This window comes from Dermacentor albipictus, chromosome 1 (genome assembly GCF_038994185.2).
Source record: "Dermacentor albipictus isolate Rhodes 1998 colony chromosome 1, USDA_Dalb.pri_finalv2, whole genome shotgun sequence".
NCBI lineage: Eukaryota > Metazoa > Arthropoda > Arachnida > Ixodida > Ixodidae > Dermacentor > Dermacentor albipictus.
This window is the reverse complement of record NC_091821.1, coordinates 497,448,262-497,475,254: the sequence shown is the minus strand read 5'-3', so window position 1 is coordinate 497,475,254 and position 26,993 is coordinate 497,448,262. Positions and strand designations below refer to the sequence as shown.

Genomic DNA, 26,993 nt, shown 5'->3' with positions numbered 1-26,993 from the left:
CATAGACCAAACCGTCACATTAGTCGGGCAGCGGACTCGGGCGAGCGTCTCAGTGCGCGTTTTCAGAACATCACAGACCGGGCGCCGTAGCAGAAATCTTCCTCGCGTCTGTGCTTGCTGCATACCCAAGTTGTAGCCGCTGACTGTTTGTCGGTTTTATGTTTCGCGAGCCAAGCTTCACGCAGCTTCTTGTCCTGCGGCTACGCGTGAATAAGGCTGACACCGGCCTCCGTTACGTGCGTCCGGCCCTGCGGCACCGAGCAGTAGCCCACCATGTTGCGCGCCTTCAAAGGCGGCCACTACCTATTGTAGTGCTTTCAAGCGTTGTAAAGGAGACACTCGAAGCGGGAAAATTTCGCCACTAAATGAGGACCGCAGCGTACGAGGGAATTTAAACTCGTTTTCAGCTCGCTTCGGCGCGCCCGAAGCAGCCGACGCGGCCGCTATGTCCACGTGATCCCTCCTAGCACGTCACGCCGACGGTGGCGCCAGCTTTTCCAGTGGTGGAACTCGAGGCCAATACCCGCGCCGTTCGGGTAGCGCGCGCGCTTTTTCCCGTTCCGCGCGCTTTTTGTGCGCCTAAAACGAAAACTTTTGCGGCATGGCGTTAACTTGTCCCGACAGCCAGAACATCGCACTCGTATTGCTACTACGTAGACTACGTCAGAAACGGAAGCGGACCATGTACATACGAGAGCTATTCGACAAGCGCCCTCAACCCAGCGACTACCACCACCTCGTACAGGAGCTGCGCCAAGTGGACCATGAGTACCACTTTCTTTAAGTATTTCAGGTAAGGGATAATGCTGTTCCTTTTATACCTAAGTCTGCATTCTTCGCAATGGGCCTTTCTTCGTGACCTGCGTTTTTGTTAAAAAGCGCCATTTTTAAAACAAGGGAAATGGTTAAAAAAAGAATCCTGTCAGCCGGTTTGCAGATCACTCAGTTGCGTTCTGCTCCCTGCCGTGGTGGCCGCAATTCGGTGCAGGTGAATTAAAAAGAAAAAAGAAACGCATGTGTGCCTGCGTTTTAATGCACGCATTGTAATTCCTGTCGTGGAAATTAATGCGGCGCCCTCCACTACGGCTAGCTTTATATCCCGCAGTGGAAATTTGGGGACTATAAATGTAATCAAGCATCATCTGACACAAGACACTCTTGTTTTCGCAGAATGACAAAGGCGAAGTTCGATCACCTGTTGAGCCTTGTGTACGAGAGAATACTGCATGCACCTAACCACACGAGACCGATACGCCCTGCCGAAAGGCTGGCAGTGACGTTAAGGTGAGTTTAATGTTCTGACGCCCCATGAGCATAGCAATTCCAATTTGTGATTTTGTTTATTGCGCAGTGTTCCCTTTTATTGCAGTTTTATAAATATTGGTGCTTAACGCGTTGAAGTGGGTATTTTAAGTTGTTCGATAAATTTTGCATCACATGTCATGTGAACTAATTTTACCACTGATGATTTTCCAGGTTTCTGGCAACAGGCGCCTCAATGCAAGACATCGCAATGAGCTACTGCATGCATGCAACAATGGTTGCTGGGATTTTAAAAGAAACGCTCCCGGCGATATGGGACTGTCTATCACCGCTCGTCCTTAAGCCCCCAACAGCTGCTCATTGGGATAAAATTCGCAAAGGATACAGCTTAAAGTGGAATTTTCCAAATGTAGTCGGAAGCATAGACGGCAAGCATTTTACGATTCAGTGCCCAGATAAGAGTGGGTCAGATTATTATAACTATAAAGGTTTCTATTCTATCGTTCTGCTTGCCGTGGTTGATGCCGACTACCGGTTTACTCTCGTCGAGGTCGGGGCCCAAGGAAAGATTTCAGATGGTGCTTTCTTTAATGAAAGCTCCATTAGGGATGTTTTTGAGCGTGGAGGTATGGAGCTACCCACGACAGCAGTCAATGGATGGCCTGTTTTTATGGTAGGCGACGCAGCATTTCCCTTGCGCACATACTTAATGCGTCCTTATCCAGGAAGGCAGTTGGACGACAGGAAAAGAATATTTAATTATCGTCGATCAAGGGCTAGAAGATGCGTAGAGAACGCATTTGGAATCCTCGTTTCACGGTGGAGGGCTTTTCTAGGCACTGCCACGGGACAGCCCGAGCTGCTCACTGACATGGTGAAGGCGGCAGTGTGCCTGCACAACTTTTTAATGATCGATTCGGTGTATTGTACTGCAGGCTATGGTGACGCTGTGTGTGGCGGGGAAATACAAGATGGGTATTGGCGGCAATCGATCACACACGTTGGAGCAATTGCAGTGTCTAGCAGTAATCGATCTGCTCCTGCAGCCATGGCACTCAGAGACGAAATTTCCAATTACTTCTTTTCTGCAGCAGGCTCCGTGCCATGGCAGGTTAACGTAATTAGGCGTACCTGAGCAACACCGCAAAATTTCACGATGGTGTACAGCGCTTATATATATTCATTGCATCATACGAATGTTAATTTTCACGAAATTCATTTCTGCACGTGCACTGATTTTCTTGCCTCTTTTTTGGTATAAATCTCGCGTTGGGCTGTTAGCAGCTACAATCATAGTGTTTGACATTGTTAACTTTTATCTGTATTGTGTGCTTTAGTCATTTTTACTTCTGTTTCAGTGCTGCTAAATCACTATAATAATTTGGCTGATCTTGTGTTCCTTTGTGTTAGTACACACTGCTGCTGTGTAAACATATGTACGATGCAACTCTGCACTCTTCTGTAACACCAGCTGCTTGGTTTACTTCTTGAAATACATAAAGTATCTTCACAATAAATAAGCTTTGAAGTCTGTAAGCACCATCTTTATTGATTTTTAGATGTTAGAACAGTGGAATGAAAGAGTGATGGCGTGCACAGCACATGACAAGCTTTAGTTACCACATACAGCACTAGCGCAAGGCTAGTAGCTTCTTTTCAAAGAGGTAGGTAGTCATAAAGCAATAGGTAATAACATAGAAACTGCGAGCGCAAACGTCATCTAAGCTGGGCTCACGTCGCAGAACAAGTTTAACACAACTGAACAAGATAACCTGACTATAGGATAGTCTTTTCACTCCAAGGCTGAAAAATCAACATACTGACCTCATTAAAGAAAAAAAACTAAATAAAAGATTAGGCGTGGAGACGCAAACACAATAGAAAACGGCAGATTAAACGCCATGAAAACACATCTACAGTGTTCTGTCATTTCACCTTCTCTTCTGTTCATGTGTGCACCCCTTACCTTTTGCTACGATGCATCTCTACTAACTAGCTTAACATTCTGTCATTCTAAGCATATTGTTATCTTTCACATCCAACATGACACTGCACTGTTACACATAAAAAATAAAAAAACACTAGAAAGCTGTGCACATGAGTATGTAAACAATATCTATCATGTTCCTACCATAGAACACATGTAAAAATGAAATCTTTGAAAATCGTGACTAGAATAGCTTTGTCACTTCAAGACACAAAGAGCCATGCACATATTGCCCTCTTTGGAATACACGAGGCTGCATGCAGCCTTATATAGAAAAATGCAAGGGAACGAATATGCACTTACGAATACATAAAAGGAATCTGAATTGCATTAATTCAGTTCAAAACAAGTGTAAATGAGATCTATAAAAAGACCTATATGTTTGTCACTTCAAGGCACAATGAGAAATGTACTGCATTGCAGTCATTCAAATACAGCATAAGGTTGCAGCCAAATAAAAATAAAGTAGGAACTACACTTGCAGATGCGAGTGTGTGAATGTAATGTCAACTACCCTAGCAGGTACACATCAGTACAAATATATAAAAAATGTGCTATCACAAATATAGCACTTGAAGGCACATAATACACTGTTTTAAATCCAACATCATGTTGTAGCGTTTAGTATAATGAGAATACAACCTGTCTGAACACAAGAATAAGTAGTGTAATCACACTCAAGTTATTTCAAAGCACAAACTCACAAAGGAAATGTATAAAAAGACCTGCCTATGATGGCTGTCACAATTCCAAGTCAGATAAATGTATTCATTTGAAATGTAAAACAATGTTGCAACCAAATATAAAGAAAGTATGCATTATATTGGGCTATTCGCACATGCGAGTATACAAAGGTACTCTCCCTAACTCAAGTTGCACACTACCTGCACAGAAACTTGATAAAAAAAGATGGCGTAAGAATTCAGGTACAGTTCTTCTGCAGACTCATTGTGTAACAAAAAGAAACAGCATACTTCTGTCTCCTTCTCTAACAAGAGTGAACAAGATAAATGAAGGTAGGTGCTGCATAGTTTTCTCAAGCGCTTAAATGTCATACTCAGCAATTACCTCCATTAACCGTGCTTTGCACTTAGCTGCTGCTTGTCTGGCGAGCCTGTCCAGTGTCATACAAATGGAGAGGCCAAATGCCTCATTTTCTGTCATTTTTTTCTTGAGGTGGCTCAGAAGCTGCTGATCAAAATCATCATTTTTTTTTCGTTTTCTCTGAGCATCAGAAGGCGCCGTCCCAACAGAAGTGCCTTCATCAGCCTGTAGGGGAGCTTGCTCCATGCAGTACTGCTCCGCTTGGCCTGCTTCTTCCTGGTCGTCCTGGGAGGGAGACACACTGGTAGTGCCGCACATGGTGCGCAACAGCTCCTCCGCCGTGCTGTCCTGGCTGGTCGCTGCTTGTGAACCGTGCACGTTCGATACGGTTCTAAACAAAGAAAATTCGGGCCAGAATGGCGGAATTGTGAATAGAAAAGAGTTTTGACCGCTCTTGCCAACAGTCTGCTTACACAAAAGCAGACAAATGCGAATTACCAAAGTTATTGACAAGTAAGTAGCATGAAAAAACATCTGAAGCAAACTCCGTATAGTAGATCATTGGAAAAAATAACAGCGGGTAAACAACTAATCTTTGTAAGTAAACAAACGAAACACGTCCAGTGAATTTTGTCGAAAATACAACCGAAATCGTTTCAGTGTAGTGATAAGGCAGCGAAAGCGGCGAGGTACTCTTGATCGTATGCAACGTCCGCGCAGCGAAAGAGAAACGTGGCTGGAGTACTTCTAATATATTCACTAAAATACTCACGGTCTCATACGGCCACACTCTTTGTAGAATTCCATTGCGGAGAGGGATTCCCACGTGCGTCTGGCTATATACCCGGACCCGCTCCTCTTCGCCTGTTCTATTAATTTTCGCTCTCTGTTGTAGCGGTCACGCAACCTCTTCCAGTGTTTCAGGCACTGGTCAACTGATGCAGAAAAAAAAGGGAGACCAAATGGGACCACCTACATTGCGACAACTGTGCACTGCACCTAAATATGAATACGAAAGCAGCTTACCTGTGGCGAGACCACACTGCTTGCGTATGGTTTCCCACGCGTTGTTTTTGCGCTTTGTGTCGCGGTAGTCCATTCGTTTCACATCGTACACACATGGATGACTTCGAATAGCTTCAAGCAGGCGCTCAATAAGTGCATCCTCACTTGCGCTGTCATCACTCGCGGATGTTGAAAAAAACAGCCGCAATGTCAGTACGCGCACCGCTGGCCGCCATTTTGCCTTCTGCTCGCTGCCGCTGCAGCACGCAGTGCATTCTGGTCTAGCGGCAGCCGCGTGAAATAGAACACGCTCTATGTCCGCGCCGGCGGCGTTGAGTTCGCCAAGCGCACCGGCGCACGCCGGCCACGCCGTGACGCCGGACTGTAGAGTGCTCGCATTTCCCCGACGTCGCTTAACCGCGCCGCGCGTGGCCGCGCGCGCGCGTTACGCCGGACTATATCTTGCCCTTAAAAGGCCAAGATATAGTCCGGCGTTCTCGGCGCGCCAGGCCGCGGCAGGCGAAGTCGGATACGCTGCGCTAGCGACGCCAGGGGTGCAAGAAATTTGCTCCTCTAGAGTTCGGCCATAGAATAAAGAACAACTTTAGAGAAGGGAAACTGTACCTTTGGCAGTGGTTCGAAAATAAGCAGCGGCAGCGCATGGAACTAACTTTCGGGGACGCCAGATGACGTTGCTCAATCCGGAAGCGGAAGTGCAAACTTTTTTTTTTAGCGCAAAATTCAATATGGCCGTTTTTTGCCGGTCGCGTACGCTGGTACGTGCCGTGCTTGCCCTGCAGGCTATGCGGCATGCCTCAATGCCTTCGCTGCCGCTTAGCTGGTGCGTTCTAATTGCCAAGAGCCTCTACTGACGCCCATACAAACAAGCCACAAGTGAGTGAACAGAACGCGCGACTTTATTGGCAGAAGACAAGCAGTGTACATCCTCGTGCAATAGCAGAAATAAAATTTGCATGTCGAGATACGCTGGAATCATTGACGCGAGCTCGTAAACGGCTCACCGTCGTCGTCGCACGTGGTGGTCAGGTTAACGAGCAAGAACCAGCAGCGGAAACATATTGGACAGAGTGTGCCACTTATTTGCAGCGACAGTCGCCGTTAAAAATGCCCAAATTGCATTGCTAAGCAATCGGGAGACGCAGGCATCTGCTGCCGCAGCCTACACAGCGACATGGGCTACCCCAGATTTTAGCCGTTCACTCCTTTCCAACCTGCACGTTTCTTTTCTTTCGGGGGCCGCTAATGTGTGGCTCACACTTGGTGTCTCACATTGTCTCGCTATGGACAAGTCGCTTTCGTGGGCATCGCCTCCATCAGCTACTTTTGCGGGCCTTCATACGTGCTTACATAGTCCGATGCGTATGAAGTTGATAGCTACATGGGTGGAAAACCCATGTAGCTATCAACTTCATACGCATCGGACTATGTAAGCACGTATGCTGGTCTCCGTTCATGCCTAATCGCGGCCGAGAAAGGCCAGAGGCACAATATGCCCATTGCTGCAGCAGGAAAGCGCGAACGGGGAGCACGAATCACGGTGCATGAAAATTGGGAGTCTATGTCGCTGTGCAGGCTGCAGGAGCGAATGCTTACTTCGAGAGACTGCTTCCCAGTGCAACCGACCAGGCCGCAATATTCTAAAAACATAACACTGCGACCATAACCAAGTGACATAACAGCAAAATTAAACAGCAATCAGTCACCGCATGAGGTTCAGACAATACGTTATACATTGGCGACGAACTATATGGCAACAGTGAGCATTCACATACACGGGTCTCTTAGGGTACATTGAGCTGCCTACCTACAGGCGTAGTGCCCGACTTCGTCGCACGTGGTGGTCTACTAACGAGCAACAACCAGCAGCAGAAACAGATTGGACAGAGTGTCCCACCTGTTTGCGGCGACAGTCGCTGTTAAAGATGAGCAATTTGCAGTGCAAAGCAGTCGGGTGACGCAGGCATCTGCTGCCGCAGCCTACACAGTGACATGGACTACCCATCATTTTAGCATTGACACCTTTCCAGCCTGCATGTTTCTTTCTTTTGGAGGCCGCTAATGTGTGGCTCACACTTGGTGTCCCACATTGTCTCAATATGGACAAGTCGCTTTCGTGGGCATCACCTTCATCAGCCACTTTTGCGGGCCTTTCCACCCAACTTCATACAGGTCCGACCATGTAAGCACTTATGCTGGTCTCCGTTCATGCCTAATCGCGGCCGAGAAAGGCCAGAGGCACAATTTGCCCATGGCTGCAGCAGGAAAGGGTGAATGGGGAGCACGAATCACGGTGTGCGTAAATTGGGAGTCTATGTCGCTGTGCAGACTGCAGGATCAAATTCTTACTTCGAGAGGCTGCTTCCCAGTTCAACCGACCAGGCCGCAATATTCGAAAAACATAACACTGCGACCATAATCAAGTGACATAACAGCAAAATTAAACAGCAATCAGTCACCGCATGAGGTTCAGACAATACATCATACATTGGCGACGAACCATATGGCAACAGTGAGCATTCACATACACGGGTCTCTTAGGGTACATTGAGCTGCCTACCTACAGGCGTAGTGCCCGACTTCGTCGCACGTGGTGGTCTACTAACGAGCAACAACCAGCAGCAGAAACAGATTGGACAGAGTGTCCCACCTGTTTGCGGCGACAGTCGCTGTTAAAGATGAGCAACTTGCAGTGCAAAGCAGTCGGGTGACGCAGGCATCTGCTGCCGCAGCCTACACAGCGACATGGACTACCCATCATTTTAGCATTGACTCCTTTCCAGCCTGCATGTTTCTTTTCTTTTGGAGGACGCTAATGTGTGGCTCACACTTGGTGTCCCACATTGTCTCAATATGGACAAGTCGCTTTCGTGGGCATCACCTTCATCGGCCACTTTTGCGGGCCTTTCCACCCAACTTCATACACGTCCGACCATGTAAGCACTTATGCTGGTCTCCGTTCATGCCTAATCGCGGCCGAGAAAGGCCAGAGGCACAATTTGCCCATGGCTGCAGCAGGAAAGGGTGAACGGGGAGCACGAATCACGGTGTGCGTAAATTGGGAGTCTATGTCGCTGTGCAGACTGCAGGATCAAATTCTTACTTCGAGAGGCTGCTTCCCAGTGCAACCGACCAGGCAGCAATATTCGAAAAACATAAAACTGCGACCGTAACCAAGTGACATAACAGCAAAATTAAACGGCAATCAGTCACCGCTTGAGGTTGACAATACATTATACATTGGCTACGAACCATCTTACAGGCATAATGCTTGCCTTTGTCACATGTGGTGGTCTGGTAACGAGCGACAACCTGCGGTACAAACAGATTGGACAGAGCCTTGCACCTGTTTGAACCAACAGTTGCCGTTGAAGATGAGCAACTTCCATTGCGAAGCAATCAGGTGACGCAGGCATCTGCTGCCGCAACCAACACAGCGACATGGACTACCCGGCATTTTAGCGTTAACTCCTTTCCAACCTGCACATTTATTTTCTTTCGGGGGCCGCTATGTGTGGCTCACACTTTGTGTCCCACTTTGTCGCAATGTGGACAAGTCGCTTTTGTGGGCATCACCTTCGGCAGCCATTCTTGCGGGCCTTTCCACCCATACGGCTATCAACTTCATACACTTCGAACCATGTAAGCACATATGCTGGTCTCCGTATTGAGCAAATCATGGCCGAGGTAGGCCACAAGCACAATTTGCCCATGGCTGCAGCAGGCCAGAACGAACGGGGCGCACCAGTTACGGTGTGTGTATACTGGGAGTCTATGTCGCTTTGCGGACTGCAGGAGCAAATGCTTACCTCGAGGGACTGCTTACCAATGCAACTGACCAGGCCCCCACATCTGTAACACAGTTACCACAACCAAGTGTGGCAGCAAAACCAGATTCTGCAATCAATCACTTCACTGTAGCTTGCACAAAGACCCAGGCTATCAAGGAAGAGGAGCAATCATCAACGAGACTAGGAATATGGAAAATGAGAAAGCTTGCATTCAAGAGAGAAGCCACTCTGCTCTGCAAGCATTGAAGGCTAAAAACACCAAGAAAAGTAAAATGGTGCATAGCACATGTGCATAGGTTAATGCAAGACGCATGCCGATGCTGCATCAGCTATTTCAGGAGAGTAATTGCGCATGACAACATACACTAGAAGATACTGCTACAGATATGTTAGGCTGCTAGACAGTGACTGGTATTAAGTATCAGCGAAATATCCAAATATAAAGGTTGACCTTTATATTTGGATGAGGATGAATAACCTCTAACAAAAATGGGCAATGAGAAAGCTTGCATTTATAGAAGAAAAATTACACTTCGCACAAACGGAATTAACATGGCTTGGAAGCTGATTAAGGACGAACTGATGAAACTCAATCTTTTGGCCAGCGTCGTCCGTGCTTGGTCAGATGTTGCAGGTGCATCTGAAGACGAAGAATTTCCAGAAAGTCCTTTTTGAGTTACTTGGATGACTCAGCCAAATGTCCGTGCTGGTGGAATGGTGGCTGAAGCTCTTTGCAGTCTTAACACAGTCCTTTGCAGACTTGATATCTCATCCATATTCTTGTGCATGTGCTTCTTTGTTCTTGGTGTAAAAGCCTTGCAAATTCGGCTCCAGCCCCTTCCTGTTGGTGCAGATAGGAGCTCCTGTGATGACCAAGATGTGCTTGGCATAGACTCTGTTGGGGCAAAACGGTGACACGTGAGATATAGCACAGATTAGCCAAATTTATGTGGGTTTTATATGTTCGAACCAATTATACTGAACCATATATATGAACAAACATTCATATCTGCTGCAAACGGCAAGCCAATACAGCATAGATCAAACATATTTATTTCTGAACCATATGTTGTTTACCTTGTAGTAGTAGCCAATGTCCACACAATGACCTTGTCGTAGCAGGCAGCAGCTTCTGTTTAGTGCGTGGAGTGTGTTGCTTTATACTGGTGCCGTCCTCATTACTGCATGTCTGGAACAGAAATTTTGACTGAATCAGAAATTCAAAAAGCAAAGTTTTGCAATATGAAATGCAAAAAGGTGTGACATATATGTTGTAATGATTTGCGACTACAGAACACATGCAAATGTACACTGTCTATTCTAGGGTGCTTAAGCAGCATGTTAAATAAATATTGCTATTGCCCATAAAATTGATGTCTGCCTAACTACAATGCATGTCAACAGCGCAAGTACTATTAAGATCACAAATGAGAACATTTGTGGGTTCATTTATGCTCTAGAAGTGATCACACTGCTAGTTACTCAAGCAAATGCATGAAAGTCATGAAGCTATTAGAACTGATGCATTATTTTTCTCCACGAACGTGATGCACCGCTTCACTACTGCAAAAATAAATGCCCTACGGTAAACCAATCTGAACAGCAAGAACATTTGGAACCAACAAGTACGAAATATGGGTATCATGCTTGCAACTGTTTAATACATTAAATTCTGTACTTTCACTTCATTTTACCAAAGGATTATTCGGTTTTGTGGACGAAAGACGTTGCCGGCCGACTCGAAAAAAAGTTTAATCTGTATATTGATAAGGCTACTCAGTCACCTACAACCACGGCTACAATAACATGAAAAATGAGACGCGCGTTCCGATATCGCTCTTTCTTTCCTGGTTGTGTGTGTAAACCAAACGACAGCCTCGCAAGTAAAGGTTTATTTAGGAAACAGCAACTGAGATCCTCACTGCCCATATGTAATGCAGGATCTAGTTCGTTAACTTGTGCCCGCCTGGAAGGTAATGAGACAGATATTATATAACGATTGAAGCAGCGGTGTTAAACGACTCACCGTTATTGCCGTTGTCAGCCGCAGCAAAATCCAGCTCCCGTTTCGATGCAGACCTGTTCCGAATGGCTCACGACCGAAACCCAACTGCCGGGCTTACATGTCCGCTTGCAAACACGTAACTTCACCCCAAGTTACATAGAAGCGCAAGAAACTAGTTTTAGAAACAAAGAAGCAACCAGTCTTGAGTGTACGAACGAATGAATCCGTGCCGCCGTGCACTCGGAAATACCGGTAAAAATTTTAAATCCAGGCCAGAGGTCACGTGAAAGATCGATGATGCTGAACGCTATTTGCGTTCATAATGGCGAAGAAACAATAAACTTACTAACAAAGAGTACAATATCTAATTAGCAATGATAATTTTGCCCTGTTTTTATGTAAAAGAAAATGCTTCGGTAATTGTAAGAGAAAGTTTGTAAGATAAAATTGCGCTTATTACGACGCCTCTACCGGGAAATGTTGGAACTAACGAACGAATCCCGAGGTGATGCTACTAGGTCGGCTTTGTTAGCAGCGGCGCGCGGTCGATTTTTTCGCCCTCTGTGGCCATTAGTTGAACTTGAGAGTGTACGGGGCCTGGTTCGGCGTGCGCGCGCAGCTCGAGGCTGGCGCCATCTGTGCGTCCGGGAGCGCAAGTTCACCGCCGCGGCGAACAGCTGTTTACATGGCGCATGCGCGTCTTGCATATACCCTCGCCGTTCGGGTAGCGCGCGCGCTTCTCGTTCCGCGCGCTGTTTGTGCGCCTAAAACGAAAACTTTTGAAAAAAAGAACAGGGTTTTACGTGCGAAAACCACTTTCTGATTATGAGGCACACCGTAGAGGAGGACTCCGGAAATTTCGACCACCTGGGGTTCTTTGACGTGTACCTAAATCTAAGCACACGGGTGTTTTTCGCATTTCGCCCCCATCGAAATGCGGCCGCCGTGCCTGACAGCCAGAACATCGCACTCATATTGCTAGTACTTCGGCTACGTCAAAAACGGAAGCGGACCATGTACATGCGAAAGCTATTCGACAAGCGCCCTCAACTCGGCGACTACCACCAGCTAGTACAGGAGCTGCGAAATGCAGCTTACCTGTGGCGAGACCACACTGCTTTCGTATAGCTTCCCACGCGTTGTTCTTCCGCTCTGTGTCGCGGTAGTCCATGCGTTTCACATCGTGTACACATGGATGGTTGCTAATCGCTTCAAACAGGCGTCCTCACTAGCGCTGTCATCACACACGGATGTTGAAAAAACCACAGCCGCACTGTCAGTACGCGCACCGCAGGCCGCCATTCTGCCTTCTGCTCGCTGCCGCTACAGCGCGCAGTGCATTCTGGTCTAGCGTCAGCCGCGTGAAATAGAACACGTTCTATCTCCGCGCCGGCGACGTTGAGTTCGCCAAGCGCGCCTGGGCACGCCGGCTACGCCGTGACGCCGGACTGTAGAGTGCGCGCTTTTCACCGACGTCGCTTAACCGCGACGCGCGTGGCCGCGCGCGCGCGTTACGCCGGACTATATCTTGCCCTTAAGGGCTAAAAAACAGGGTCACTGAATATCTCTCTTAAGAGGTAAACAGCGAAAGCCTCCTCTTCCTCCTCTTATTATTCGCCTCTTTCTCTTTGCCTCTTCTCTTTCTCTTCTTTCCTTTAGTCATTACTGCACACTACGAAACATTTTTAGTCATTTGTAATCAATTGTGGTCATTAGAAAGCGTCGTTAAACATATTGGCCATATTAGAGTCATTAGTAGTTATTACAAGTAATTACTGGTCATCGCTAAGCACATTAATAAAGTTTTTCATCCATCCATCCATCCATCCATCGCTAAGCACATTTAGTTATTTCTAATTAATTGTAGTAGTTAAAAGCTGTCGTTAGACATATTGGTCATTTCCTAGTCATTATTAGTCATTACAAGTCATTTAAGTCATTATCAGTCACTACTGCTCACTACCGAGCATTTTAGTCATTTTTAATATACTGTGGTCATTACAAGCCGTTATTAGACATGTTGGTCATATCATAGTCATCAGTAGTCATTACAAGTAATTTCAGTAATTATTAGTCATTGTTGGTCATTACAGAGCATTTTAGTCATTTCTAATAAACTGTAGTCTTTACAATTCGTCGCTAGGCATATTGGTCATTTTGTAGTCATTAGTAGCCATTACAACTTCTTTCAGTCATTACTGGTCATTACTGGTCAGTCATTACTAAGCATTTTAGTCACTTCAAATTAGTTCTAGTCGTTACAAGCCGTCGTTAGACATATTGGTCATTTCGTGGTCATTAGTATTCATTACAAGTCATTAGCAGTCATTTTAGCCATTACTCCCAATAACTAGACGTTTCTTGTAATTTCTAATCAATTGTGGTCATTACAAGCCCTCGTTAGACATATTGGTCACTTCGGAGTCATTAGTAGTCATTACAAGTCATTAGTAGTAAATATTAGTCATTAGTAGTTATTATTAACATCCACCAATCTCTAATATAACGTTATGATTCACTAATTGTCACTATCAATCATTTTTAGTTTTTTTAATCTGTCTTCATATGGCGTGATGACACTTCGGCGGACACTCCGGCGGTCTGGTCTGCTGACGCAAACTTCGCCATGAGCTTTAGCTCGGATGCTTCTATCTAAATACAAGTCAAAGGAGAATTCGTTTTCCTCAGCAACCACTGCACCAAATTTGATGCCTGTCACTGGCAAAAGATGCTGAGAGCGAGTGAAGCTATACTAATCCAGGAACAACCAAATTAGGAAGGCCCATTAAACCTCAACAAGACACTCCCTCACCAGAACAGGAATTGGCCTCTCTGGTGCAGTATTCGGTCATTCCCTTCTAAATGACTCACTGAAATACCCAATGGCCCTCAGTGCCCAGCAGCTGCGGAGCACCTGACCAAGGCGGCGGTCAGACCTATAACGCAGCAGAGGGTGCTAAGAATCTGTGGGTCCGGACATGCTGCCAATGGAAACTGACCTTTGCAACGTTTAACACCCGAACCCGCTCGAGTGAGGCTAGATTAGCAGGACTCTTTTGGAACTATCAGACATTGTTTGGGATATGACCGACCTTAGTGAGGTTCGAACTGGTGAGGCTTATACCAGAAGACAAAGATAATTAGGAATAGCCGGGCAAAGGAACAAGAGTTCAGGAACGCCATTCAGCCTATAGAGTTTGTGAAGGACTATGTTTACCTAAGTCAACTAATGACAGGATACCCTGATCATGAGAAGGAAATTCATAGAAGAATAAAATGGTTTGGATCGCATACGGCTGACATTGTCAGCTCCGGACTGGAAGCTTACCATTATCATTGAAATGGAAGATGTACAATTAGTGAATTTTACCATTGCTGACATATGGGCAGACTTCGAGACTCACAAAGAAGCTTGAGAGCAAGTTAAGGACCGCGCAAAGAGTGATGGAACGAAGAATGCTAGGCATAACTTCAAGAGACAGAAAGAGAGCGGTTTGGATCAGCGAGCAAACTGGTATAGACGATATTCTAATTGAGAATAATAGAAAAAAATGGCGCTGGGCAGACCATGTAATGCGCCGATTAGATAACCGCTGGACCATTAGGGCAGAAGGCTAGGTGGAGCGACGAAATAAGGAATTTTGCGGGTGCTAGTTGGAATCGGTTGAAGCAGGGCAGGGGTAATTGGAGACCGCAGGGAGAGGCCTTCGTGCTGCAGTGGATATAATATGGGATGATGATAATGCACATTGATGAGCCGCAGACAGTGAAGCAACGTTTCAAAGCCTCTGGTTGTATCCAATGTGGACGGGACATATAATTTAAGCGAAACATGTAAAATAAACCTGAAGGTTACGGATTCTGATCGAACCATTCGCCTTTTGGTGGAGAAAATTCAGATGTGACGCCGTTAACATGTTGTTGTTCAGCTTCCTCGTCTGCTTCAACATTCCTAGGAATATTGCAGTAGCCAGGAAGCCACTGGAACATTATTGCGCGATTCTCGTCACTTGCTTTTGTGAGTTCCTTTAGCATCTCGTAAACTAAAGCCATGTTTTCGAATTGCTGTCACTTTAAAATGACGACAATTTCGCCAGTCACAAGGGATGACCCATTCTCTCTCTTTTCGCATTGAACTTATGTACCGTAACAAAAAGATAATTGCAAAAAGCTATGCTGGAGTTAATGATGTCGTGTGATGCAGCTTAAACGTACGTTTTCGGTTCCATTCTAGAATGAAAAAGGCGGCTGTAGAAGAATTTGTTTGGCAAGGACCATCTGTGTACGCTCTAGTACGACCGAGGTATCGATAGTCTATCTGGTAGAACGGTAGTTGTGTTGATAGCATAAAAATGCCTCGTTTGCAAATAATTTCTTCAACTGGAAGTTCGATTCTCGGGGCGACGAGTGAATAGCATTAGAGAGATTTGTCTGACTCCTTTCTTTATATGTATCTTCCTACTGTTATTCTGTAGAATTAAGGTGTCTGTGGAACCTCTGTAGATATTTTCCAGGGGATTTACGTAAGCGGTCTGTACTCCTTGATTACGTAATGCCTCTATGACTGCTGGTATCTCTACTGAATCAGATGCTTTTTCATAATCTATGAGAGCCGTATAAAGAGGCTTATTGTACTCTGCGGATTTCTCGATAACCTGGTTAATGACATGGATGTGATGCATTGTAGAGTATCCCTTCCTGAAGCCAGCCTGTTCCCTTGGTTGACTTGTTTTTATATTTTGGTAGATAATTTTCGTATACATTCTATATAATTCTGGAAGTACGCTAATAGGCCTATAATTTTTCAGTTCTTTAACATCTTCCTTTTTGTGGATTAGTATAATATTTGCATTCTTCCAGTTTTCTAGGACCCTTGCAGTCGATAGACACTTCGTATAGAGAGGCGCCAGTTTTTCTTGCGTTATGTCTCCTCCATCTTTGAATAAATCGACTGTTATTGCATCTTCTCCTGCCGCTTTTCCCCGTTTTATGTCTTGCACGGCCCTTCTGACCTCATCTCTAGTCACAGGAGGACTTTCTGTATCCTGTTCATAATTGTTTCGAATGGAGTACTCCTGAGACCTCTTGGTACTGTACAGGTCAGTAGACAATTATTCCACTGCTTTTATTATACCTTCGAGATTGCTGATGATCTTACCCTGCTTATTCTTCAGCGCATACATCTTGTTTCTCCTGCACACAAAGTTGGCAATCCCGCCGTATCTTGCCGCTACAAGGCCGCTGACACGCTGTACGGTCGACGCTCGCATGATATTGGTAAAAAATTGCAAGGGTGTACATAACGTATATCTGATTGCCTCATCGTCGAACTACCCTAGCTCATTTCAGGCCGTCTTTAGGTTGAGATTCAGTGGCATGCTTTGGGTACGAAAGCCACATCGCTTTATCGGAAAAGAACATATCAGTGATTGTAATTCATTGATGAAAGAGTTTGCTGGGATTTAATGCTAACCGCACAGTTTCTTGCTCCATGTAGCAGCTTTAGGACATCTTGATGTATCAAATAATTTGCTTCTACAGGGAAAATGACCACCTTCTCATGACAGCCTGCCATGCATATGCTCATACTTTAATTTTTGCTATTCCACAAGTTCCCTATTCACGTTTTTGCACTGTAAATTTAAGTGCAATAAATGTTACCTGGTCACATTTCTCTACCTCCATTTTAAATGTAGGTAATGAAAAAAGCTGCCAAGCGCTTCAAATAGAAGAAGAAAGAAGCGGAAGCAGCATTTCAACAGGAACAAATGCACGCGCTGCTTCCCATAAATGACCATAGTGACAAAGACTGGGAAGCCGAGGCCAAGCGGGTGGAGCAGGAATATAGCCTGCTGAAAGCGGCAAATGACCTTGCTGAAAACTAAAAATAATAAGCTCGACAAAAAGGTGAAAATGCTTGAAAAACCATTGTGCAAAATGATCGTTAGGACAGGTTTCCATTTTGCAGCAGTTTGTTATTCCATTTGTAACGGTACGTTTTTATTGCTAGATACTAAGATTCACATATTTGGTTGTTGTTTGTTATCTCTCATTTATACTGAACACATTGTGCAGGTGAATGTCGAAAGTTGTTTAGCAAAAAACAATTATTTTCCATTGAGTAGCACCATGTGTTTCTTTGCACAGAAAACCGCATGCTGTCCCAGGGGCATCAGCCTGGCTCAACAGTAGCTGAGAAATGTTCCCCACAGAAGAAACCTTCACCACAGGTGCAAGTCTCCACTGGGTAGCAGAGCGTGTGTCGCCTGCTGCACCCACACTTAAGCACTCATCAGCAACTCGGTCACAGTCTGCTGGAGAGGCCGAAGTAAGCTGAGAAGATGCTGACAATGAGAAGATTGAAGCTTGGAAGCTATATTCGCCGATTGGGAACGAGGTTTGTGCTAATGAAACTTCACCTAAATTTTATTTGTTTCAAAGTACAGGTGATGAATGGCCAGGTAGCCGGCTCTGACTCTGATTTGGCGCTTTAGTACTGAAATGTTGTACTTGAATGTGTTGCCCTTGGTTATGGTAATTATTGTTTGTTGTGTACTGTGCAGCTCCACCGAATGAAATATGGGCATGATGGAAACTAGAAGAGAAAAATGGAGGGCGATAGCATAGAGCATTGCTATCAAAGCATCTTCCTGGAATGAAATTGTGATGACAGCAATCACGGAAGCGCAAAAATTATGCTTATTGCACAAGGCCTGTAGTTGATGCCAATATCTAATTGCATGTCACTGTTGTTCGTTAGCAAAACATTGTTTAAGCCAGTTGGTTCCTAACTGAACGCAAGGGTTGTCAACACATCTCGTCCTTGTTTTTTTTTTTCGCTTTACTGTTTTTCTTTCCTTGTTGTTTCGTTTGCCTACGCACACTGGTCAAGGCCAATGTTCTTTTTGACAACTGTAAAACATTGCATGAAAATGTCTACAAGCAGCTGCCTTTTATATTGATTGGTATTTGCATTACAGCACAATCTAGAGATTCCAATGACATAAAGCATTAATTAAAAATAGTAATGCATGGCTTAATCTTCTATTGCAGTAGTAAAAGCTGGTTCGTGACAGTATTGCTGTGCTTGTTTTATCGTTTCAGTTGTTCCTGGGTAGTGGCATATGGCTGCGAAAGTCTGACTATGAACGTTTGATGCAGCGCCCGAAAGATGGCATTTTAGTTTGTGAGGCCCGCGTACAAATATTTTCGACTGCAGGCCTCATGAACAGAAGTGTCACTGGCGCTGCATCAAATATGACTAAAACGGGTGCCAAGCCAACATTAGATACTACAAAATATGATGTCTTGAAAGGTATGCTCTAACTCACCTAAAATGCTATAACTTGTGCGTGCGTGCAATCTTTTGCTATAGTTCATCTGTTGCAACATTGCGCACATGTGCGGTGAATTAAAGGTCTCGATAATTCTTCACTGTGCTCCCGAGTTTCTATACTTAATACCTTGCAATTAAATTTAAAATTTGGTGGATCAAAAGAAAGTGCTCCAGTTTCTCATTTCATGGCCCTGTATATATTCAGCATTTTTCAGGAACTACCTAGAGCGCCGATGCAGCAGCCCAGAAGAAATCGCCACAAGACATAGTTTCCTTGGAAGAATTGTCGCCTGCAAGATAGCAGAAATCATGAAGGGCCAGAAGAAGCATGTGTAGTTTTGATTTTAGAATATATTTGTACATATGCCCCAATTATCCACTCTGCTTATTATAATAGGCATGTTGCCACATGGCGGGCTCTCTGCATGACGACGGACACCTACGACACACTTATAAAAAACTAATTGTAATATGCAAATACATGAACAACAAGTGTGAACGATCCAATAGGCAATTGTACAAAGGCAATACATTACCCATAGGCAAATACAAAACCAATAGGCCAATATATTTCCCGTAGGCAAATACAGAACCAATCGGTCAATGTAGTTCCAATTGGCAAATACAAAATCAATAGACCAATATGTGTCAATTACCCATTAGGCTATCGGTTTTTCTATTGTGAGTTTTTGCTAAGGTAGTTGTTCGTAGGGTCCGCGGCGTAAGGGGGAAAGCAAGCGATGTAGAACTGCCTTAGAGTCGCTGAATATGCTCCAGTTTTGAGGCGGTTCCTGTAGAATTATGCATAATGTGCTACGAAGAGCAGCAAGCTCCGTGGCTGTGGATGTAGTCTGACGCGATGTCTTCAACTTGAACGTGGTGACTTTCACAGGAAAAATTACTGATCCTGCCGATTCGTCCCCGGTGCTTGAACCATCAATGTATATATGGGTATGATCGTTGTATTGTTTGTACAGCAAGAGCAACGAAAGTTGTTTGAGAGCTGGTGGTGAGAGTGTAGTGAACACAACAATGCCGCGGATAAGCCGCGGTGCTGCCAGCGCGGAACAGAGCCGACCGCAGTCGACCGTAGCCAGCCGGCCGCCGAGAGAGGGCCGGCGCACAAAGAATAAAGATCAGTTGGCACCGAGACTCCAAGCCCCACGCCTCGTCTCTGCTTTCCTCGCGCGTGCCAATAAGAGTTGTGCCTTTGTTTGAATTCCGGGTACTGTCGTCGCACTTGTGGCTGAGCCAAGCACCTAGGGGGAAGCAAAACTCTCGCTGCAGCTGTGTAATCTTATGGCAGGTATACATGATGAAACACTATCGTCTGACAAAACAGGCAAGTGGGCGGTCTTCTGGCAGTGAGGCGAGATGGTGAGAGGGTGCGAGCCAGCTACCTGAGATGTTTGCGATGTCGAAAAGACGAAGCCGTTATTTCACCTGTGCACTGCGCGTACCTGTGTCTGCAGCACGTGGCCCCCCAGATGGCAGCGGCCTTGTACGTAGCCTAGTCTACCGTGACCGCCATAGGATGGCGCGACGAGTCCTTTCGCCGCCGCGACGCCCAAATTTTGGCCGCAGCTTTTCTGTCTCGGCTTCTACGCTACATCGCTTCCAACGCGCTCGCGGAGACGAAGAGAGTGAGATAGCCGGGTATGTCACACTAACTCGACTTATTGTTGAGGGATTCGGGAAGCTCTTGCGGGATGGCATTTATGGCATGACGTGCGTTAATAGTGCGGCCATTCTGTCATTCATTAGAACTGACATTTCAGGGCCCTTCTTGTGTGCGTCTCCAAGAACATCGTAGAAAGGTGAGAAAAGGGAATGAAGGTTTTCTTGCGATACACTGTGCGCACTGTGCCTGTGCACCTTCTTCATGAAGACTGAAGGGTGCACAAGGCATAAGAATGAAACTGTCGCAGTTTCGCCCGAAAGACGAAGTATCGACAGCGATAGCATATAATAAACAGCTGTACGAATAAGGATAGTAGATTTATCGGCCGTATAGACTTGGGAACATTAGCTTACTAACTAAATTAACCAGCATGGTGTAACGCGCGCTCAAGCAGACATGAGCACATCTCACCCGATGACCGGGCACACTCGCACTTTGTTCTCAACGCAAATCGCTTTCAAAATAGGGCGCACGCACCCGCGCCATAAGCAGCAGCTGCCGCCGTAGTAGAACGCCCCCACCCCCGGTGCCTTGCACGCGACAGAACTTCGCGCGCTTCCTCCCCGCTTTCCTCCCTTGTGCGCGCGAGATTGAGCCACCATTGTCGGCGCACCCTCGCATGCTTTCACTCGCACTCGCGCATCGTCCTTACATTTAATGCGTAACATCACGCCGACGCCAACGGCAGAAATACGCCTGGAGTGTCCATATTATTGCTCTCTCCATATAAACATCAGACTGATTTTGAAAGGTGCGGCAATAAAAAGGGATAGGCTGGTGTCAGTAACTAAACCATCTGTAGCCCCGTCAGATGAAACAACTTGTTTGTAATGCACACGTGGTAGCGCGCGCACTTAGTCATCGTTTAATGTTCTTCACCGAATAGATCCATTCGGAAATTGCAGGTATGTAACGATTACATGGCTTGATGATAATCAAAATAAGCACATATACACTGCTTTGAGAACTAGAAACCAATTCTGGGCGAGTGATTTTTTTCCACCCATTCTCTCCTTGTCACCTTGACTGTAAATACATGTTTTCCCATGTACGTCACACAGTGCCAACATCACAGCGTGACGTCGGCAGGGCACGTACAGTGCTCCTGCTTGGCATAACACAGGCGCCGCCGCCTCTCGGTAAGCTGCAGTCAAGCAATGCTTGCATGGTTGCCGCATCTCCAGAGGGTCGGTGACACGTTTTGTGCTATCACAGCCCTCGCAGCAGTTACATTCCCCATAGACGAAAGTACCTTTCAATTTATTTTTAAGCAGCAGACAAGCAACTGCCCTAAGTGCAACATCGAACAATCCCGACAAGAAGCTTCTATCTTTCAGAGGAATTTCAGCAAAAACAAAGCAGCGGTAAGTGTAAAATCTTTTTTTCACTGGTTTCTGCAAAAAACACACATTCCTCTATATAGGAAGAACGAAGTGAAACGGGGGAAGCTGTACCATGCTTTTTCTTGAGTGGCCACCTAAGAGCGGCACCTCAAAGAGCAAATTGGAAAAAAAAGATCAAGCACTACGTTAGTCCTCCGAAGTTATTTTACGTTATTCACAATTTCCTCACCCCGACATAAAATTATTCAGCCATACGAGTACGCCTAGAACGAAGCGAATATCGCGCGGCAGGTAAGACATTGCGCATGTCTGAAAAAAAAACGTATTTCGGAGTGAAATGTCACGGACATGCGTCTCCTTTTTGAATCGTACAGTGACATCTTTGATTTTGGCGACACGCCTTTAGGCCAAACACCTGTTGTTCAGCACCGTGTCAACACTGGAGACGAATCCTATTCGTCGGCGCCCCTATCGTGTATCGCATGCTGAACGTGGAGTCATCCAGTCAGAAGTGGACAAAATGCTGCGCAATGGCGTCATCGAGCCATCAACCAGTCCTTGGGCTTCGCCTGTCGTCCTTGTGAAAAAGAAAGATGGTACCTGGCGTTTTTGCGTCGATTATCGCCACTTAAACAAGATCACGCGAAAAGATCTCTACCCATTACCACGCATCGATGACGCCTTGAACTGCCTGCACAGAGCTAAATACTTCTCGTCCATTGATCTTCGATCCGGTTACTGGCAGATTTCAGTTGATGAAAGGGACCGCGAGAAGACTGCCTTCATCATGCCAGATGGCTTATATCAGTTCAATATCATGCCCTTTGGCCTATGCAATGCTCCTGCGACATTTGAATGTATGATGGGCTCTTCTCTGCGAGGCTACAAATGCACCACCTGTCTGTGTTATCTTGACGACGTTATCATTTTTTCTCCCACATTCGACAGCCACCTTACTCGACTCGCTGCCATTCTTGCGGTCTTACGAAAAGCCGGCCTCCAACTGAACTCTACGAAGCGTCAATTCGGGCGCCGTCAAGTTACAGTGTCGAGACACCTCGTTGACGCATTCGGTGTACAACCAGGTCCGGAAAATGTTCGCGCCGTACGCAGCTTCCCTGTGCCACATTCTGCTTCTGACGTGCGCTACTTCATCGGCCTGTGTTCTTACTTCCGTCGTTTTGTCAAAAACATCGCCGACGTTGTTCAGCCCTTGACAGATATTCTAAAGAAGAACACGCCATTCCCATGGGGCTCGGAGCAGGCGCACGCGTTCGCCGCTCTCATTGGATTTCTGACCACCACTCCCATACTTGCCCATTTGGATCCATCTGCACCGACCGAAGTCCATACTGACGCAAGCGGCCATGGCATCGTCGCTGTTCTCGCCCAAGAACAGAACTGTACCGAGTGCGTGACAGCTCATGCCAGCCGCCTGCTGTCACCTGCCGAGAGAAATTACTCCATCACCAAGCGGGAGTGCTTGGCTTTAGTTTGGGCTGTCGCCATGTTCCCGCCATGTTTGTACGGCCGCACGTTTTCGGTCGTTACAGACCACCACGCACTTTGCTGGCTGTCTTCCCTCCGGGACTCGACAGGACTGCTTGGTTGCTAGGCTTTGCGGCTCCAGGAATTTTCGTTTGTTCTCAACTATGTCTGGACGTCTGCACAACGACGCTGACTGCCTTTCTCGTCACCCCGTGGATCCCCCTGATCCTGCTGTGAATGGTCCGGTGACAGGGGTGATGGCTTTTACTGACATGACCGACATGCGCGCTGAACAACAACGCGACGAATCCTTGCAGTCCATCATCGCCGGAGTGCAATCAGGCAGAGCTGACGCCACGTGGCGCATGTTCGTTCTGCACGACGGCATCCTCTGCCACCGCAATATCAACCCTGACGACCCTGGGTTGCTCCTTGTCCTTCCTCGTCATCTGCGATCCGTCGCTCTCGAACAACTTCACGACGCACCGACGGCGGTACATCTTGGTGTCTTGCGCACATACGACCGCGTACGACGCCGGTTCTTCTGGCCGGGTCTCTACCACTCCGTGCGTCGTTATGTGGCAACTTGCGGATTGTGACAGCTCCGGAAGAAAGCTCCCCTGCCACCTGTCGGACGACTCCATCCAATTGATGTTTCCTCTGAACCGTTCTTTCGCGTATGCCTTGACCTGCTTGGCCCTTTTCCGACGACAACTAGAGGTAATAAGTGGATCGTCGTCGCTACTGATTGCACGACAAGCTACGCGATAACAAAGGCGTTGCCGACTAGTTGCCCAACTGACGTCGTCGATTTTCTCCTCCACGACGTCATTCTCCACCACGGTGCACCTCGATAGGTATTTACAGACAGCGGCCGCTCGTTCTTGTTTCCATTTGTCGACGACCTCCTCCGATCTTGTGCCACTGAGCACAAGCTGTCCACCACGTACCACCCACACACGAAGGGTCTTACGACGTCTCAACCGAAAAATCACAGAGATGCTGTCGATGTACGTCTCCAACGATCACCACGACTGGGACGCCACGCTGGCCTGAGTGACGTTCGCGTATAACACGTCCCGACATGACACCACAGGATATTCACCCTTTTATCTTTTGCATGGTCGCGACCCAACATTGCCGTTTGACACCATCATCCCTTCTTTGCCACGTGTTGCAACTAAGTACGCTCGTGAAGTCATCGATCGCGCTCACATGGCACGTCAAGTCACCCGATTTCGTTTATTAGCCTCGCAGCATATAGAAAAAGAGCGTTATGACCGGTGCCATCGCGATTTCAAGTTCAGCCCAGGTGCGTGGGTGCTCCTTTATTCACCATGTAGTCGGGCTGGCCTCTCCAAGAAGCTTCTCTCTCACTACACAGGGCCTTATGAAGTCCTACGTCAAGTTAACGACGTAAATTACGAGATTGCGCCGCTACAGCTTGCTGCATCCTCAAGTCCGACGGCTGTTGACGTCGTTCACGTTTCGTGACTGAAGCCATACTTCGCACGCAATTCTTCGCCTACCATGCGCCGAGACGGCGCTTCGCGACCCGGGGGTCCTGTTACGGAAGGATGAAAGAAGAGAGGAAGAAGAAGATCGCGGGACGCTGGCTGCTGCGTGTTGTTGGTGGTCAGCCATCTTAACTACGCTGACTCATTTTGTATATATATTGTAAATACAATATTTTGTACTCCCAGCCTCCCCGTAACAATATGTATTGCTCCGATGACAATTTTTCCACTGGTCACTGAATATATAGAGCTTTCGCTCTGGCTTGTGTGATATTCAGGAAGTTGTTATGCATTGGGCATCTACGCAAGATCCCCCCGGCCTTATTTTGCTGCTTTATTGCTTCCGCGCATTCATGTGTTCACCAAGGACTCAGCTTTTCTCGAACAATGCCAGAAAATTGAGGAATAGCCCTTACAGCTGCTGCAATTATAAACTCAGTGAATTTTTCATTGACCTCGTCAATGCTTAAATCCATCAAAATGAGCTCCTCCGGCCTGACACTTTCTGTGAAAATAGACCAGTCTGCAATTTGTAGTTTCCAACGGCGCCGTTTGCAAGGTACAATGGGCAGCGTTGATGAGACTTTGATTGCGGCAGGTAAAAAATCGCCGCCATATGAGGTACCTAGTACTTCCCATCTAAAGTCGGTAAAGATAGACGGTTAGCAAATCAAGGCGACTAAAATTACGGGAGCTCAGTGAAGAATATCCTGGCACCTGAGTTCAAAAGACTAATGGTATTTGTTAAAATAAAATCGTCGATAAGCTGCCCTCTTCGATAGGTTTTATCGCAGCCCCAAAGAGTGCAGCATTGACTGCTGCCACAAAGGGGACGGATGGAGTTTTCACACGAATACCGAGCGTGGACGCTGTAGACTCCGAAAACCGGCGTGGCGCTGTCTCTCGCCGCGTCGCACTAGCATAGCTTACTTGAGGTCAGTGCCCAAGCCTTTTCCTCGCTTAAGAGAGTAGTTTTTTCCTTGACAGTGACTGCGATTATTTATCTTTTTGCTTTCCAGCAAGGGTAGCTCCGTCAGCAAGCTGGATGGTCTCCCTTGCAATTGACATATTTTGCAGAAGCATTGCAGTTGTCAGAAGCATGGTCACTGGCACTACACTTCGCGCAAGTTTCTTTCCCTCTACATGACTGTGAGGCATGTCTGAACCTCTGGCACTTGAAGCACCGCCTCGCGTTCGGTATGTATGGTCCGACGCTGATTTTCAAGTATCCTGCGTCGAGTGAACTGGGCACAGTACTGGTGCCAAATGGGAGTATCACGCGTTTCGTGGGGATCTGTTGGTCGTTCCATCAGAGTGTTATTTTTCGTACCCGGTTAATTGCGTTTTGATTTTGGGATCCTTCAAAGCGCTCTTCGTCACTAAGTTTCGGGAACACTTCTTGTGATATTACTCCCCTGCTTGTGCTGAGCGAGCGATCTGGAGGGATTGTCACGTTAATGTCACCGATACTGGTGAGTTCAGCGAGCTTTTCAACTTGATCATCTCTTGTCACTTTGAGGAGGACGTCTCCGCTTGCCATCTTTTAGGCTCTATGGTCAGTCCAGTCCTGTTTGCTAAGCGTTTGGATACTATGAAAGCTGACAGTTCTCTTACAGTTGTGTTGCCTTGACTGTGAAGGATATGTTACTTTAGAAATATTCCTTCGTTTGTTTTCAAAAAGAACTGGAAAGTTACTTTGGTGTGCCCACTTTTTAGGGGGTGATGTTGGAGAAGGTCTACAGCAAGAATCCATGCTTGATGCTCTTTTTATTTACTTCAAAGACCTCCATTCCTCAGTAATTTTAAAATTCACCTTTTTGCTAATGATTGTGTTGTCTTTCGCGAAATAACGATATGCAACGACAATGATACTAAAATCCTGCAGTCCAATCTTAATTATATATAACTGTCAACAGTTGCGCATAGAATTACATATAAAAATGTGGAACGTTATGTGTGTATATCGTGGCTCTAGCTGCGCCTTTGTCTACTGATAAAATAATATTTCCTTAGAAGCCACCAACTCGTACAAACATTTAGCAGTCCACATATGATTGAACCTAGATTTCTCACTACATATTAATTACACAATAAACAACGCTAATTACATGCTAGGTTATTTACGCCGTAATTTTGAGAGCGTGACTCCTTCATTGAAACTTCTACTCTGTAAAACCTTAGTATACATTCAAAACTTGAATATGCTGGCTCAGTATTGGACCCTAGTCAGGATAACCTATGCACCTTTTGAACGTGTTTAACTTCGTGCATTTGATTTTCCGTTCATGTTCGCGTACACCAAGTATAACCCAAATAAAAGAAAGCCTCAGCGTAACTAAGTCATCACGTCGCCGTAAAATCACGCGTTAAGCCATGTTTCATGACTTGTTTCACCGTCCAGCAGTTCGCAATAATCTTATTCCTCCACCGCACTACGTTTCACCATGCGTTGACTACGATCATAAGGCAGGCATTGACACATGTATTACAAAGTCATTTTTATGCGAAGCATATT

The 26,993-nt window shown here is 46.2% G+C and overlaps 2 protein-coding genes across 2 annotated transcripts in view; both read left to right on the top strand.

The window, feature by feature from the left end:
- LOC135908827 (uncharacterized) overlaps window positions 1–26,993 on the top strand; it is a 60,533-nt gene that overhangs the window by 7,431 nt on the left and 26,109 nt on the right. The window contains exon 2 of the mRNA XM_065440658.2: window positions 17,261–17,510. The gene's annotated coding sequence lies outside the window, so the exon portion shown is untranslated. The remainder of the gene's footprint in view (window positions 1–17,260; window positions 17,511–26,993) is intronic.
- LOC135908815 (putative nuclease HARBI1) lies at window positions 602–2,630 on the top strand. The gene is made up of 4 exons (XM_065440652.1): window positions 602–783; window positions 1,165–1,284; window positions 1,477–1,936; window positions 2,622–2,630. Exons 1-4 carry the CDS (start codon window positions 602–604, stop codon window positions 2,628–2,630), a joined length of 771 nt encoding a protein of 256 aa, XP_065296724.1.